The 16,770-nt window shown below is 39.5% G+C and overlaps 1 protein-coding gene across 6 annotated transcripts in view; it reads right to left on the bottom strand.

Annotated features, from left to right (window-relative positions):
• Positions 1 to 456: 456 nt before the first annotated feature.
• RUNX1 (RUNX family transcription factor 1) overlaps positions 457 to 16,770 on the bottom strand; it is a 210,648-nt gene continuing 194,334 nt past the window's right edge. For 5 of the 6 annotated variants that reach the window (XM_073361365.1, XM_073361383.1, XM_073361366.1 and 2 more), the window contains 2 exons: positions 11,437 to 11,598; positions 4,064 to 5,203 (listed from right to left, as the gene is read on the bottom strand). In XM_073361365.1, the coding sequence (XP_073217466.1) occupies positions 4,710 to 5,203; positions 11,437 to 11,598 (656 nt within the window). In that variant the 3' untranslated portion in view covers positions 4,064 to 4,709. Of the gene's footprint in view, positions 814 to 4,063; positions 5,204 to 11,436; positions 11,599 to 16,770 lie in introns of those variants that run through there. The other variant, XM_073361398.1, reaches the window with a different exon arrangement.

Genomic DNA, 16,770 nt, shown 5'->3' with positions numbered 1-16,770 from the left:
TTCATTTGTTTGAAAAAAAATTGCCAATGCCCCTTGTAAGTTACATTATCTAGGACTATTTGTTTTGATGCTTCCTGAATTAAAGTACTGCTCAGCAGAGCCAGACAGAATGCATCCTACAATGCCAAATAAAGTGGTGAAAGAGATAAGATACTGTTGGAACACGCACTGAAGACTGCAAGTCTCTTCTGAAACAGGGGAAATTTACTTTAATGTTTTGTATCTGAAGAAAGATCTAGAGTGGGAGAGAAGATATAGGACCTCTTGGAAAGTTCTGATTTAATTAAGAAGCCAAAGACTTAATTCAATTGTTAGGCCTCCGCAGCACTTAAGTTCGATTTTGAAGACTGAAGTGGCCTAATAGGTCTTTTGCTGGCCTTCTCCAGAAGGGTATGGAATTAAAAAAAAGAAAAGAAAAGAGTAAGCATGTCAGCATATGACTGGCAAACTTTAAGGAAAATCTTTTTGAAATTGTGACTGATACCTTGCCAATGGCCTTTCACTGTCGGAGTTATAGGCTATTCCCTTCCTAATAAAAGAACAAATCAATCCAACGTGCATACTTGCCAAACATTTTATTTGTCATTCACACTAATTATAATATTGAATTTACAGAAGAAACTGTGGTACAAAGAAAGAAAGCAAGTCTCCATTCGAACTAAGTTAGCAGTCCCGCTGCTCGGCATGCTAGTCATAATGAATTTTCCTGTAGCACTGGACACTGTCTTCACTACGTACAGTAAGTGTCTACTTTGACGTGGTATCTAGAGACATCTTGTAGTGGGGGAAATCTACTCCATTTTCTTTTCCTATCTGGTTAAAACAACAACAACAACAACAAATAAACCACCAGTGCTTGAAAGTTTCCCCTTCTGAAAATGTTCAGGGTGACAGTGTTGAAGGAAAATGTGACCATTCCAGTACATTGCAATGTCTGTTTTGTAAACATATCCAGTAAATGCAGAACAAACATACTCTGGTGCTGTTCTGATAGGATCACATTTCCCATTGTGTTCTCTATCAGATTTACCATACAGTCATTTCAGACTGAAAGTTTCTTTTTTAAAACGAAGTCATAACTGTCACAGCCAGAAAACCACAAAGAACCCACAGTTGTTTGCACATTCATTTCACCCCTACCAAAAAAAAAAAAAAAAAGAAGTGAAGAGTGTTTGAGAGAGACCATGCTATAACTGTTTATAAAAGTGAATAAAATGTAGTTAATTTTGAAGCCTAAAATAACTAAGTTGGAAAGAAACAAGCTTCACTCCAGTATTTAGCCAACACAAGGATAAATTCATTAAAAACGCAGAAAAATTTAAAAAATGCAGAGTAATTACAAGCACTAACAAGATTTTGCTATGTAGCTTTTTAACTCTATTTACATACATAAATACAAGTAAGTCTGTTGATGCAACTCTTCTACAATAAGGAGGAAAAAATGCCAAGTGATCAGTACTGACCAAGCTAAATAAACAAAAACTGTTATGATGCAGGTAAACAAGAAAGAATTTTGCTCAAATAAAAAATCATCTATTATTTCTGAATTGTCAAATACACGAATGAAAAAGGTCACTCAGAAAATAATAATGAATGTTTCAAAGACAAAGGTAAACCAGGACACATATCACCTATCTCAGACTGTGGGCCACTTTCTGGAAATTGATTGTTTCCTTTCCAAAAAATTATTTATCATAATTATGCAAAAAATCCTCAGTAGCAGTATGACAGGATGGGCCTGACTGCCACATACACAAAGGCCTGCTCTGGCTGTGTAACGGGGGGCCTTAAAGTGGGTATAAATGTAACTTACAGAGCAGTGTACAGGGGCCATCATGCAAATGAGAGTTAAGTCCTATATTTACTTAAATCTAATAGTAATTTGACTGCTAAGCTGGGTTGTTTCAAACATGGTTACAAATGATAGTTTGCAAAAAGAACATTCAAACCCAACCCTTGGGGGAAAATATGAATTATTGTCTATTGTAGTGGGATTAGAATCCTGAGCCGTCTGCTGGGGCAGAACAGTTTGTAGGGAAATGGAACTGTCCTTTTAGGTTTAATTCAACAATGGGAATGATAACACTGAATTAATTTAGAGATGCATGAATACAGGAAATGTCTTCTTTAAACTTCCTTCTTTCAACTGCTAAGTGCTTTTGTACAGTCTCAAACACATGCCACGTACATTGTCCTCATCATTTGTTGATGAGGAAGACAATTTCTTAAAAACAAAGTATATGGCTACTGGGCATGAAGGGGGGATAGTTTTCAAAAGACAGATGTGGTTTGTTTTCTGGCCAATTTATGATTTTTCATGTGGACTTGTATGGATTCTCCAGTAGCGCTACAGTCTAAGCAGTGAAGAAGGACTTTTTTCAAGGTCACTGGAGACAAGAGACACTGACTATGCAAAGGGTCACAAAGGCTGGTTTAAAGTTCAGGATGGTCACCGTACTTTCAAAATATACTTTAACGCTTTGTGTCTTCCACTTCTTTTGTTCTTAGCAAATTTAATATAGAATTCTTATATTGAACTAAAAGGACAATGCCAATTTATGTAGTTTAAATAATAAGAAAACAACTTTGAGCTTCCACTGAGATCCTTTGAAACATTCCCCATTTTCTGCATGAGAATGACCTTATTCACCATGTTAGATGCTTCAATTTGTAACTTGTTTTATTCCAAAGTGCTACTGCATCTGACCAAAACAAAGAAGCAAAACCTAACATATATATATATATATAATATATATATATATATTTATATAAAGAAAACTCAAAAAAACAAATGGTTTTAAATAAGTCCAGCTGTTTTGCTGCCTGCAGCCAAGGATCTTTGTAATTCAAATCCTTTAAATTTTTTTTTTTAAACATCAAACGCTGATCTGAAGTCCTGCTTTCAAATACTCTTCTGAGTGGACCTGCAATTGTTTCACTAATTTAAGAGGTACATTAAATAACAATCAGATCATTTTGAATGCACACATGTCAACATCAGCAGTTTGTAATTAATGAGTAGTACAACAAATGCATTCAGACCAAACCCTCCAATAAAATAGTGCCTTAAAATTTACAGTGACATCTGATATGTTTGTGCTGTTAATGATGGGCAACAGTGATATTCCATAATAGCAGATTAGTACTATTATAATGCATTGCAAATTTTCTACAGGACAGAATATTCTGTGCACCAGTTTTGAATATTCTTCTTCCTTCAGAACTATATGACCACAGAACTTTTAAACTCCACTTGTTTGATATTCTGGTTTCCAGTTGAGTCTGAGAGCACTTTTCAGCTCCATTTACTTGTGATTTGTTAATCTGCTTTCTTTTTGAATACACTGGTATGTAGAGTGTTGTGCTGGAAACTTTGCGTGGAATTCTGACCCCATTTAAGTCAATGGCAAACCTCCAATTGACTTAAATGGCACCAGGATTTCACTCTTGGAGTGCCAACTATATGCTAGATTCTGTCCTTGGATGAGTACTTGACTCCTACTAAAGTCAATAAGAAGCCCAGGCAGGATCAATAGCAGAATATGGCCCTAAATATTTCGTTGAAGGGAGATGCATGACCCCATTGTGTCTGCTTTACAAATTATATACTTCCATACTGCTGATCCTTAAAGTGTTTCAACCCTTGGTGTTGAAAGACCAGCAGAGGAAAAGAATGACTTTATAGGGTTTCAAATGGCAGATTAAATAAACGGAGCAAAATGTAAACAATATGGCTAGATAACTAGACGTCACGTTACCCATCGTTATGTCAGCCTTTTTTCAATGTTATAAATTTACCTTTGGCTGCTGTAAAAAAAAAGAGCATATTTAAATAATAATAGTATCAACAAATAAGAAAAGTCTAAACATCAAGCATAAATATTGAGGAAATCATCATAGTACAGTAGTTGAAAATGACCTAAGGCTGTAGCCACTGCATTAAACGAAGTCCAAAAGAAAAAAAAGTTAAACTACCTCATTGAAAAGGGGCTGATTCTTTCAGTTGACAAAGCAATAAAGAAGCAAGCATGATTTTTTTTAAAAGTGAAATCTTTTTGCAATGTATAAGGTGCCAAAAAAGAAATAAGAGAAGTTAGATGCAAAGCAGGATGAGTTGCATCCTTAAAAATTAATAATAATAAAAAAAATCCATATTCTTTGGAATATATAACCTGGTAAAAAAGTCAACGTCCAAGATATAAAACTTCTCATTCACAGCATTGCTAAATCAGAAGCATTCACAGTTTCCCTCTGGGAATCTTCCTATACTTCCTTATAACTAACACGTTCTTATGACTAAGTATACTCACTAAGATTGTGTTAGATTTTAAGTCTGAAAATTAGAAGTGAACCAAAGCACTTTTTAGGACTTTGGAGACCTCCAAAATAAAGGATGTTTGGAGGCCACCGGTCCGAAAACAGCCTGGGTGTCTATCTACCCACCTTCCCTATCTCTAGACCAACTTCAATGTTTTCCTTTCCAAAGTTCAGCCCTTGAAAAAGGCTACTTTTCTGGAATGACATCCCTTCACTGATTGGCTAACACCATGACATCATTCCTGAAGTCCTGACTTCTGGACCGTTTGCTTCTGAAAGTGATGTATAAACATGGCAGTGCCCACAGGCGGGAAAAGTTATTTATGGGATACCTATGGACATTAGCAGATAAAAAGCACTTTAGTCCTGGCCCATCTCTACTTATAATTAATTCAGTATGGTCGCCATACTGCTTCTTCCAGCCTTGCTGTGGTGCCCATGTTGGTAGGGGAGTTGCTGTGACTACCTTCTGCCTCTACCACATCGCTTTGGTTTGGAAGATTGGGGTTGAGGAGAGTAGACCCTGTGGAAGCATTAGTGCAAGGAGGGAGGATACGTGGGGGTGACCGATCTCCCCCAGACATCATGGAGAACTGGTATGACCCTGCTGATGTTCCGTAATAGAGATGGTAAGAAGGTGAGCTGGTCTGAAATGGGCTGCCTTGAGACTGAGAAGAACCAGGATATGGAGGAGGGAGATAAGTGTGATATCTTGTGGCAGTGGTCATAGCAGACATACCAATTCCTATTCCTGAACTGACAGGTGTTGGGGTGTAGGTGAATGCTCCAGGATAGTGCATACGAGGATCAGAAATTGAAGGAAGAGTAGAGAACGGGCGATCAATTCCCACCCTGGGATCACTGAATGCTGTTAGGTCAGAAGCACCTAGTTTTTGAGAGAAGAAAAACAAATCAATTTTAAATGGAAAGAACAAGATTTTAATGAGTCACAAAAGGACAATGCTTTCTTATGGCGGATCAGTGATAGGGAATTGGGTAACACTGGCTATCTGAAACTTTTGGATTCATTTCAGTAAAGGGGCAATTAAGAGGGATTGCCCTTGCCCTATAGGTTTTATTTGTTTGTTTGTTCTCAAAGCACTTACAGCCTACGCAGCATTTACAGTTTCAGAGTGCTCTATAAACATTAACAAAATAGTCATCACAGTGGTCTTGTCAAGTAGGAATACGATAGTAACAAGTAGCTTTGGAGAGGGGGAAACTGAGACACCAAAGCTAAGTAATTTGCCAAGGACCACACACTGGCAGAGATGGGACCTTGAATGCAGGTGTTGCAGGTTTTCAGTCCAACGCTTAGTCTCTTATAACTGCCTTATTTGTCTGTCTTAAAAATCGGAAGCTCCTTGGAGCAGACTCTGGTTTGAGGTATACATATATGTGTTCTGTACACTACAGCTAATGATAGTGGTCCACATTGCCTATCAACATGACTGAAGTTAAGAAAAATCAGGTCTCTTTAAGGTGTCCAAAATTGGGCACTGAAAAATGGAGTCTCCTGAAATCACTACTGACTTTTGAAAATCTTGGCTTTAAGAAATCAACAAAATGACATCTGTTGCAGATTTGTTTCCAAGTGGGATACTTTGGGATTAAAAGATTGAAGTGGGTTTTTTTATGGAAATGTTTCACATCTGACTGAGCTGAACATCTGATATAAGAACGGCCATACTGGGTCAGACCATCCAGCCTAGTATCCTGTCTACCAACAGTGGCCAATGCCAGGTGCCCCAGAGGGAGTGAACCTAACAGGTAATGATCAAGTGATCTTTCTCCTGCCATCCATCTCCACCCTCTGACAGACAGAGACTAGGGACACCATTCCTTACCCATCCTGGCTAATAGCCATCAATGGACTTACTCTCTATGAATTTATCCAGTTCTCTTTTAAATCCTGTTATAGTCCTAGCCTTCACAACCTCCCCAGGCAAGGAGTTCCACAGGTTGACTGTACGTTGAGTGAAAAAGAACTTCCTTTTATTTGTTTTACACCTGCTACCCATTCATTTAATTTGGTGGCCCCTAGTTCTTATATTATGGGAACAAGTAAATAACTTTTCCTTATTCACTTTCTCCGCACCACTCATGATTTTATATACCTCTAGCATATCCCCCCTTAGTCTCCTCTTTTCCAAGCTGAAAGGTCCTAGCCTCTTTAATCTCTCCTCATGTGGGACCCGTTCCAAACCCCTAATCATTTTAGTTGCACTTTTCTGAACCTTTTCTAATGCCAGTATATCTTTTTTGAGATGAGGGGACCACATCTGTTCGCAGTATTCAAGATGTGGGCGTACCATGGATACATATAAGGGCAATAAGATATTCTCCATCTTATTCTCTATCCCTTTTTAAATGATTCCTAACATCCGGTTAGCTTTTTTGACTGCCGCTGCACACTGCGTGGACGTCTTCAGAGAACTATCCACATTGACTCCAAGATCTTTCTCCTGATTAGTTGTAGCTAAATTAGCCCCCATCATATTGTATGTATACTTGGGGTTATCTTTTCCAATGTGTATCACTTTACATTTATACACATTAAATTTCATTTGCCATTTTATTGCCCAATCACTTAGTTTTGTGAGATCTTTTTGAAGTTCTTCACATTCTGCTTTGGTCTTAACTATCTTGAGCAGTTTAGTATCATCTGCAAACTTTGCCACCTCACTGTTTACCCCTTTCTCCAGATCGTTTATGAATAAGTTGAATAGGATTGCTCCAAGGACTGACTCTTGGGGACCACAACTAGGTACCCCTCTCCATTCTTAAAATTTACCATTTATTCCTACCCTTTGTTCCCTGTCTTTTAACCAGTTCTCAGTCCATGAAAGGATCTTCCCTCTTATCCCATGACAACTTAATTTACATAAGAGCCTTTGGTGAAGGACCTTGTCAAAGGCTTTCTGGAAATCTAAATACACTATGTCCACTGGATCCCCCTTGTCCACATGTTTGTTGACCCCCTCAAAGAACTCTAATAGATTAGTAAGGCATGATCTCCCTTTACAGAAACCATGTTGACTTTTGCGCAACAATTTATGTTCTTCTATGTGTCTGACAATTTTATTCTTTACTATTGTTTCAACTAATTTGTCCGGTACTGACATTAGACTTAACGGTCTGTAATTGCCAGGATCACCTCTAGAGCCCTTCTTAAATATTGGAGTTACATTAGCTATCTTCCAGTCATTGGGTACAGTGAGCTGATTTAAAGGACAGGTTACAAACCATAGTTAATAGTTCCGCAATTTCACATTTGAGTTCTTTCAGAACTCTTGGGTGAATGCCATCTAGTCCCAGTGACTTGTTACTGTTAAGTTTCTCAATTAATTCCAAAACCTCCTCCGGTGACACTTCAATCTGTGACAATTCCTCAGGATTTGTCACCTACAAAAAACGGCTCAGGTTTGGGACTCTCCCTAACATCCTCAGCTGTGAAGACTGAAGCAAAGAATTCATTTAGTTTCTCTGCGATGACTTTATCGTCTTTAAGTGCTCCTTTTGTATCTCGATCATCCAGGGGCCCCGCTGGTTGTTTAGCAGGCTCCCTGCTTCTGATATACTTAAAAAACATTTTGTTATTACCTTCTGAGTTTTTGGCTAGCTGTTCTTCGAACTCCTTTTTGGCTTTCCTTATTACATTTTTACGTGTAATTTGTCAGTGTTTATGCTCCTTTCTATTTATGACAGCTAAACTCTGGTCCCATTGCTTTGACACAGATGAAAGCGGGCTTCCTCCCACCATTGCCTCCGCCAAAGGGATTAAAGAACCTGAACAGATAATGGCCTCCTTAAAAGGATCTTCATCCTGACTCAGATGAATGGAAGCTGTCAGTCCTCTGACTTGGCAGCTATGTATTATCAAAATAACAATAATAAGAAAACTTTCCTAAGACAACTTCTTTCCGACAAGGGGCGGAGTCTGTATGAAAGGCATGTGTGTGCAGAAGGAAGCACTAGGAAGAAGGAAAACAAAGCACTCTGCTCTGACTGGATTGAAAGGTAGAACAGACATATTACAGTGTCAGGTTCTGACAGCGTGTCATAGCCAGCTTTCTTCAATGAGTTTCTAAACCTTTCTTAGAAGAACTCTGACATATGGTGTAGGCTTTGTTTCTGAGTCTGCCATCTTACAAGTAGGCTGCCTTTTTGTTTAACAAGATCAATGAACCCCTGAATACTTCCTTCCACCATACAGCACCACATTGCAATTTTAAATTGCAGTTATGCAGTATTATGGAATGGTGGCAGCTAATCTACAGTGAAGGTTGACGCTAGGTTCACATTGTGGTCCTGATATTCAACGCTCCCTCTACTACCAACTTCTCCAGAGAAAGATCAGTGTCTTTGAAGTTTCACATGCCACACCTAAGGCCAGGACAGGGTTTGTTTATGGCAAATCTGACAAAATCAGAAAATGAATTTTAATGTTATGATGTTTCAAAAAGGTCCCTGTTCATCAGTTTGAAAATTTTCCTCATTTTTTTTCTTGACTATCAGAGCTGCAGTTAACTTGCCCTACAAACTTCCAGGTTGTTGTTTTGCTGATCTTGCCAAGGAGAAGTTCCTTGGAGTGTTTTTGTGTGCAAGTGTGGGTTTTCCTGGGGGACTTACAATGATACAAAGAGAGATTTTATGTGACTACGGAAGAGTATTTAAAATCTAAATAATATCCCACAAACAAAAACTTAATTACAAACTAGTTAAGGTTGCTTGAAGGCAAAACCCACCCACCCAGACCCATGAAAGCAAGGAAATTGCAAGTGAAAGAAGCACTCAGACAGCAAAAATTGGGGATTGGTCCTGCTTTGAGCAGGGGGTTGGACTAGATGACCTCCTGAGGTCCCTTCCAACCCTAAGATTCTATGATTCTATAACACTAACTCCGGTCACTGACAGATTCTGCATCTCCACATGGAACCCCCTTCCACCTCCAATAGATACAGAAACAAATTACACCCCTCAAATTCATCTGACGTGCTGTAATGTAAAACCTTTCCACCGATCTCACAGTTTCCCACATAAAATAACTCATCATACAGTAACTTAGTATGCATATTTCTATAATAGCTATAAGTGAATTTCCTCGAGATCAGCATTAAGGTTTTGTAATACTGTCCGCATGAGATGAACTCAGGGCATGTGGTGTATTTCTTTATGTGTTGGAGTTGGAAGTGATTTTCCTGTCAGTGATAATGTTATGCCGGAGTGGTAAGGGAAGATGAAAGAGTGTTCCCTTTACACAGACACCTGTACGCATGTACAAACTGGAGAAAAAATGGGGGCAAAAATATGTCTTAAAAAAAAAGAGTTTAAATTAGTTTTCCTACCATCTTTAACACACACACACATACACACACAATCTGTATGTTAAAGCTGGTCAAAATGTTTGGTTTCAAAACAATTTTCAACAAAAAAATGGTTTTTCATTTGTAAATAAAATCTTTCCTGGACAATTTTGTTTGGTTTAAAAATTTCTGGTTTGTCAGCTAAAGATTTTTTCCTCCTGATTTTTCTTTTTTCTTTCTCCCTTTTTTTATTTTGCTCATGGAAAAGGGGGTGGTGGGAGGAAAAAAAGGAGTGAAAGAGGAAGAAAAAACAAAAATAATCAAACCGTTTCATTGTCTTGGTTTTAGCTTGTCACTGAAAAACAAAACCATTTCACAGAAGTTTTTTTTTAAGTTTTAATTTTCCACAAAAAGCCATTATCAATTTTCAGCCTGCTTTAATATCTAGCTGTCCCCTAACCTTGACAAGATAACCTACTTCTACTGAGAAGCCCAGATAAGGATAGGTAAGTGATTAAAAAGTGCATCTTTGAAAACAGTATTTTTAAGCATGTACAACCCACTGCAAGTCCAACAGCAGCATAGACTATAGACCACTCAAAGGGTCCCACTGATGTCAGAAGGATCCCTACCGACTCCAACAAGGCCAAAATTTGCTGCCAAGGGGTAAAGTTCCAAAGAGCTGTGCAGGAACTTTTGTTGTGTGGTTCCCATTCATTTAAAGAGAATTCATGATGGTGAACACCCAAATGTTGGTTCAAGATTAATAGATTCATAGATACTAAGGTCAGAAGGGACCATTATGATCATCTAGTCCGTCCTCCTGCACAACGCAGGCCACAGAATCTCACCCACCCGCTCCTGTGAAAAACCTCTCACCTATGCCTGAACTACTGAAGTCCTCAAATCGTGGTTTAAAGATTTCAAGGAGCAGAGAATCCTCCAGCAAGTGACCCGTGCCCCATGCTACAGTGGAAGGCGAAAAACCTCCAGGGCCTCTTCCAGTCTGCCCTGGAGGAAAATTCCTTCCCGACCCCAAATGTGGCGATCAGCTAAACCCTGAGCATATGGGCAAGATTCACCTGCCAGATACTACAGAAAATTCTTTCCTGGGTAAAATGTGGGGGTTAATGTCAGTAGATGGACTGTGGTAAACGATAAAAAACCAGGTGGTAAGTGTTCATTTAGAGATACATTTTTATGTTGGCCTGTAAAGTTCTGCAGTGCAATTCGACAAAGACATAACATGACACAGTAAAACACAACACTTAAAATGTCAAAAAACCCATCATCCTCTGTTCAGCTGTAAGCCCCTAATCTTCTGTGATCTGCTCTGAATTTAGTGTGAGGGAAGGAAGCAGAGATGAAACATCCGCAGCATTCATTTCTTGGCAGATATTGCAGCTTTCCAGCAATCTAAACTATTTTTATAGTTCTGCATATCTCCCATTTCAAAGCAGCTCAAATTAATTTCTCTTCTGGTTTTTGACAGTGACATTCTGGATTTCCCCATCACTTAGGCAAAGCCAAGTAAACACTTGAAAACATTTTCTTGCAGACTCAACATGTTTTTCATCCCGAATTGAGTAAAAAGTTAAGAAGCTCCAACCACTGGTATCTCTGTGGTTTGGAAAGAGTCACATGGCTTTGGTGGTACCTGTGTAGTGTGAAAAGAAAAGGAGGACTTGTGGCACTGTAGAGAAACTGGTTAGTCTCTGAGGTGCCACAAGTCCTCCTTGTCTTTTTGCGGATACAGACTAACACGGCTGCTGCTCCGAACCCTGTTTAGTGTGAATAACTTTTAGGTACTTACTTGAGAGTCGGCTTGAGAGTTCCGCAGTGAGGGATGTCATGCCGCTAGCTCTCCCAGGTGAAATTGGAGTGGCAGGGTGCACTGAGGGCGTCGCGATTGACCCCAAGTACTGGTAGGATTGATCATAGGACCACGGAGGAGATGGCTGTACTTGCCTTGTATCTGCAAACGAAAAGCAGTATTGAGAGAGAGAGAGGTTATTTTTAGCTTCTAAACACCCGTGATCAAACATAGGAACTGAACCAAATCATAGAATCATAGAATATTAGGGTTGGAAGGGACCTCAGGAGATCATCTAGTCCAACCCCCTGCTCAAAGCAGGACCAATCCCCAATTTTTGCCCCAGATCCCTAAATGGCCTCCTCAAGGATTGAACTCACAACCCTGGGTTTAGCAGGCCAATGCTCAAACCACTGATCTATCCCTCCTCCCAATGGTTTATACAGAAACATCATTACAATTCACTTCAAACATTCCCCTTTGTTAAGACGCCTTCAGACGAATGGCTCTTTAAAATGTTATTTGTGCTGCTGGGATTTTTGATCAGTTGAAGCGTTTTGCTAATTCACAATGATGGTGGTCAGGGAAAAGCGGACTAAGCTTCCAAAGGTGAAAGTGTCAATGCACAAACTGTTCATTGTTGAGGTACATTAGTATTTCACTTGTGCAGTGTTGCTGTTGCTGTGCCACAAAAGTAAGACTCACATGTCACTGAGTAGAAGACAGCTATGCTAAATTGTGACAGTTTAGACTGGGATATTCAAAGGATGCTAAGGGAGTTAGGTGCCCAGTTCAAAAGGGTGTGGGTGTCTAATGCCCTTAAGCTTACTTGAAAATTCCAGACTTCGTTCTGTGACAATTAATTTTGTTAGAAATAGTGATTACAGTGATTACGGAAGATTTGTTAATAGATGTGAATGAAACGAATAGAGCTGGATGAACTTCAGAAACAGGAGTTCTTGTGCAAGCCTCTTGGAACTGAAAAATTGAGAAAACAGGATATTTCATGATTTCTGGTGCTTCTAGGCGAAATCTGGAAATGCAAACAGTTTTTTTTTTAAATAGGGCAGAAAGTTAACCAATTATTTTTTAGCCTCAGAACTAGTTTGACTTAAGTTTGGGGTCAAAGGTTTGTAGCAGGGATGAGGGGCAGTATTTATATTTGTCCAAAGCAGTTTGTTCATTGTAGGAATCACCTCTTTTTGCCAACTGAGCATCCACATGTGAAACTGGCATTTTCCCACCTGCACAACCTGTCTTTTACTTTCAGGAAAAAACACAAAGCAAGAATGGAAATTGTCTCTTTTTCCCACAAATCTGAGGTTTCTCACTAGTTTTCCCAACAGTGAGAATTTTCTCCTACCGCTCAAACTGACCAATTGTCTCTTTGAAAGACACAAATATCAGAGTGGCAAAAAGCTGATACCATGCACAGAATGAATACCAGCATGGAAAGAAATGCTCTCAAGTTCTAGGTGAAGGACTTTGAGCTTCCATAAGAAACCATATTTGGAGATTTTTATTTTGTTGCCAATTATGGAGATGAGATCTACATTTCGTTTCTTTTGTTTGTTTGGAAGTGGAGATTTATCCAAAAGCAGAGTGGAGTAACCTGGCCTTTTAAAAAGTTACTTGTAAAGCTACTTGCAGATTAAACCTACTAAATCAATCTAGTCCCATTGATTTCAATATGTCTATTCACCTGAGTGCCAGGATAATTGGATCATGGAAGGACCAACTCTAGCAGGGAAACTGTATAGTTCAGTCTCCTTGCCCATTCAGTCTTTGGTGAATCTGCTGAGACTGCTATCCCAGAAGCCAATTTTTTTTACCTCTTTTATCTGAAGGATTTTCTAATACCCCCATCACTGCAGAAGAAGGTCCCTAGTGGGTTTTCTGGACTCTCTGCTTTTCTTTCTTCCTTGGAGGGAAGAAGCTCCACTTCATTTGTATTTGCTTCTGTTTTCCTTCACCACCATTTCCAGTTATGGTAGGAAAACTATTTCAAAGAGGGAAGGCTCTTGCAGCATGCCCTAAATGTGGTCATACTCTGAATTAGTCTAATCGGCCCTGGAAGTTTGTTTCACAGCGGAACCCCCGTGATTCAGCATACTTATCTCCTGCTCTCACGTGCTCTGTTTTGGCCGATAGGTGTTGAAGAAGAGTGAGGAAGGATCTCTACCTATGGGGATCGACATGTGAGTAACTTTGGGAAGGAGCAGTAGCTACCCATCATCTTTCTCTGGCTCTTCTTGGAAAGGATAATGGGAGGCAGTCACACCACCTATTCCAGTTATGCCACGTAGATGGATCAGTACCACCTTCTCACTGATTGTGTCTAAAACTAAAGGAGTCAGCAGTCTGAACACTGAAATACGAACTCTACCCCTCTTTTAAGGCCAGTTCAACTGCCTCAGTGCTGTGCCCTGGCCAGAAACCCAAGAGTGGTGTATTTTATGATGCCTGCACATGCCCATTAGCAACTGGACAGAGGCTACCAATATATTTGCTCTAGCTCATTCAAGGTCCACTGTCAATTACTGTTGACCTGAGATGGATTTGAAGCAGTGACAGAGAAATGAAAGGCTCTGTATCTCATTACTAACCCCATAACCCATCTCAGTCTTCCTCAAGTAAAAAAAATCTAACTGCCAAAAATCAAGCTTATATTTTGTTACCTGAATACCCAAACACATAATTTTCATTAGTAGTTGGCCTAGAATGGCTTTAAAAATGAAGAGCTCTGATTGGTTAACAAATTGCATTCCATTCAATTACACTAATGCAGCATAACCACAATACCTGGGTTGGAAACTCACTGACCCCATCCGCCTCTTCCTTCAGTCATTTACTACCAAATAAAGTGATGAAAATAGCACTGGAAAATTTCTGTAGGTTTTTTTTTTGAGGGGTGGGGGTGGGGAGAGGGTTCTGCCACTGTTTCAGTATTTAGGGCTTCGTTCAACTCCCACGAAGGTCAATGGGAGCTTTTCCACTGACTTCAAAGGGAGCTGGAAATATTTCTGATATCCTTCGTTCTTTAGGACCCAACAGTGAGCTTTCAGTTTATCTTAACTTGAACTGCAGACTGTCACAGCTGGAGGCAGAATGAGGCTGTTTAAAGAAATACAATTTCCCCCCCTCAAACTCACCATTCTCTTCCAATCAGAGTAAAGATTTAATTTTATCAAAATGAAGCAACCTGGGGTGGGGAAGTTGGGGTGTGTGTGTGTGTGTGTGTGAGAGAGAGAGAGAGAGAGAGAGAAGTATGAAAACCTGCTTTACAAAAATCTGAGTTTCTTCACAAACCATAGTATCTCCAAAAGAATCTGCAGAGAGAGCCGGAGGTACTCCAGTTTAACCTCAGGGAAAATAATAGGGGCTTTAGGGCCTTTGGGGTCTTAATGCCAAATAGGATTGCAGAATTATTTAAAAGGAGATCAAAACAGCATGAAGTCAGTGGAGCTGCAGCTGTTTATACCAATTTAAGGATCTGGGCCCAATTCTTTCTGCATTTCTCCTATTAGCATGTACTTTCATTTCTGCTTTTCATCATAGGAGAAAATATATTTCAAAAAATGAAAACAGTTAGTAATTACAATAAAACACTCCAGGGCAATAATTACAGCACAGTAATTCACACCTTGTTGTGTAGTCACTAGATCTCGGCCTCCTGCCTAACAAGCTTAAGCATGATGTATTGGACCATCTTTTATGCCTCGTCATGTTGTAGTGCCATGAAAACGTTGTGGTGTTTGGCTTTTTTAAAAAAGCCCTCATAATTAAACAGTGCCAATGTTGCGTAATGTTTAATGGTTAATAAAATAAGCTTTGGCAAAAGACTCAGGTAAGAGGGTTAAATCTCTTCCCTCCCATGTTGCTTCTTGTGGTCTTACATATAGCATTTTTCTAATGATTGTTGCAGTGGAAAATCAAAGCATAATTTGCAGAAGGTTGGCATCTTCAAAGAATGTTGATAATTCTGCCTTCCAACCTGAGATTTCACCGTCACTGGTTTGTCAGCAGGTGGCACTGGAGAACTTTTTGCACAGCCCCATAATTGTTAACACATATTCCAGCTAATGTGTGCTTGGCACCAAATAATTGCACTACAGAAGTATCATGCCTTAACAGTGGTGATTTTCCAGAACTGTATGACCCACGACTGCAAACAGTAGTAAGGTTGGCTTTGAGTCCCCATGCAAAATGCCATTTTGCACATGCAACTCTCCCAAGAGCTGTCTAAGCCATTTATATAATACTTGTAACACTCTTTAGTCCAGTAGAACCCACAACTGTACTCTGAAAAGTGATTGTGTAAAAGTAGTGCCTTCTTACTTAGCAGATCTGTATTCAGTCTCATTTGCTGACTTTAGGGACTTTTTCTCTTTTTTTATTGTTTGTTAGCACTGCAGAACAAGAGTGAGCAAATACCTGCCAGGCAATGGAGTTGCACAGATATAACTCAGGGCATAATTTGGCCTACAGAACCTTTATTAATGGCAAGGATGCATGAGGAGGAGAGAACTCAGCTTGGCTTCAGAGCCCAAAGTGATTTTGTGGGGCAGTCATTAAAAAACCTCCCAAATAGCTCTTTACCTGTAAACTGAGCACACATGACATAGAAATCAGTGAGACACAACAAACACAGAGCTTCACGATGCCATTTCTATAGAACCACTTTTCAGATCAGACTTGCACTTCAAAATGTAGAGCGAAATAAAGCCAGATGCTCAGCTGGTGTAAATCAGCACAGTTCCATAAACTTCAATAGAACTGTGCCAATTTACCCAAGCTGAGGATTTGGCCCCTTTGTTGTGGTAGTGGATGGGTCTGTTTTCATCACCCACTGATTTCTAAGGTAAAAAAAAATCCATATTGGACCATAGGAGGGAAACGACATAAAAGATCTTACAATCTAAAACTTCTTAATCGTTGTGGTATAAAACTAATCTCTTAAAGAGATTGGAAGTTTTAAGTTTAAGTGGTCAATCAGATATGGAAATCAGATAGGTGGTACCACTGTGCCTATGAGAATGAAGAGAACTGTCTTAACGATTATGTGAATTTCTGTCTTGTCTGTGCTGGGTAGGATACAATCTGCCTTTGGAGATGGTTTGTGCCACCATAGAACAGAGTGAGACAGCATACTGCATAGTACAGAGTAAGACAGATCTGTGTCACGGCAGATCAGACATTACAGTCTGATTTTAGCCAAGTGGAGCAATGTGAGCCAAATCTCACTATGACATAGTGTGTTTACTGGAAGCTTCAGCAAGGAGCTGCAGGATGTGAGTCAGTTTTTCATGGTGCGAGTCAGGATTGAGAATGATG

This window comes from Lepidochelys kempii, chromosome 1 (assembly GCF_965140285.1).
Source record: "Lepidochelys kempii isolate rLepKem1 chromosome 1, rLepKem1.hap1, whole genome shotgun sequence".
NCBI classification, from domain to species: Eukaryota; Metazoa; Chordata; order Testudines; family Cheloniidae; genus Lepidochelys; species Lepidochelys kempii.
Note: the sequence above shows the minus strand (reverse complement) of the source record. Positions and strands in the feature narration are given on the sequence as shown.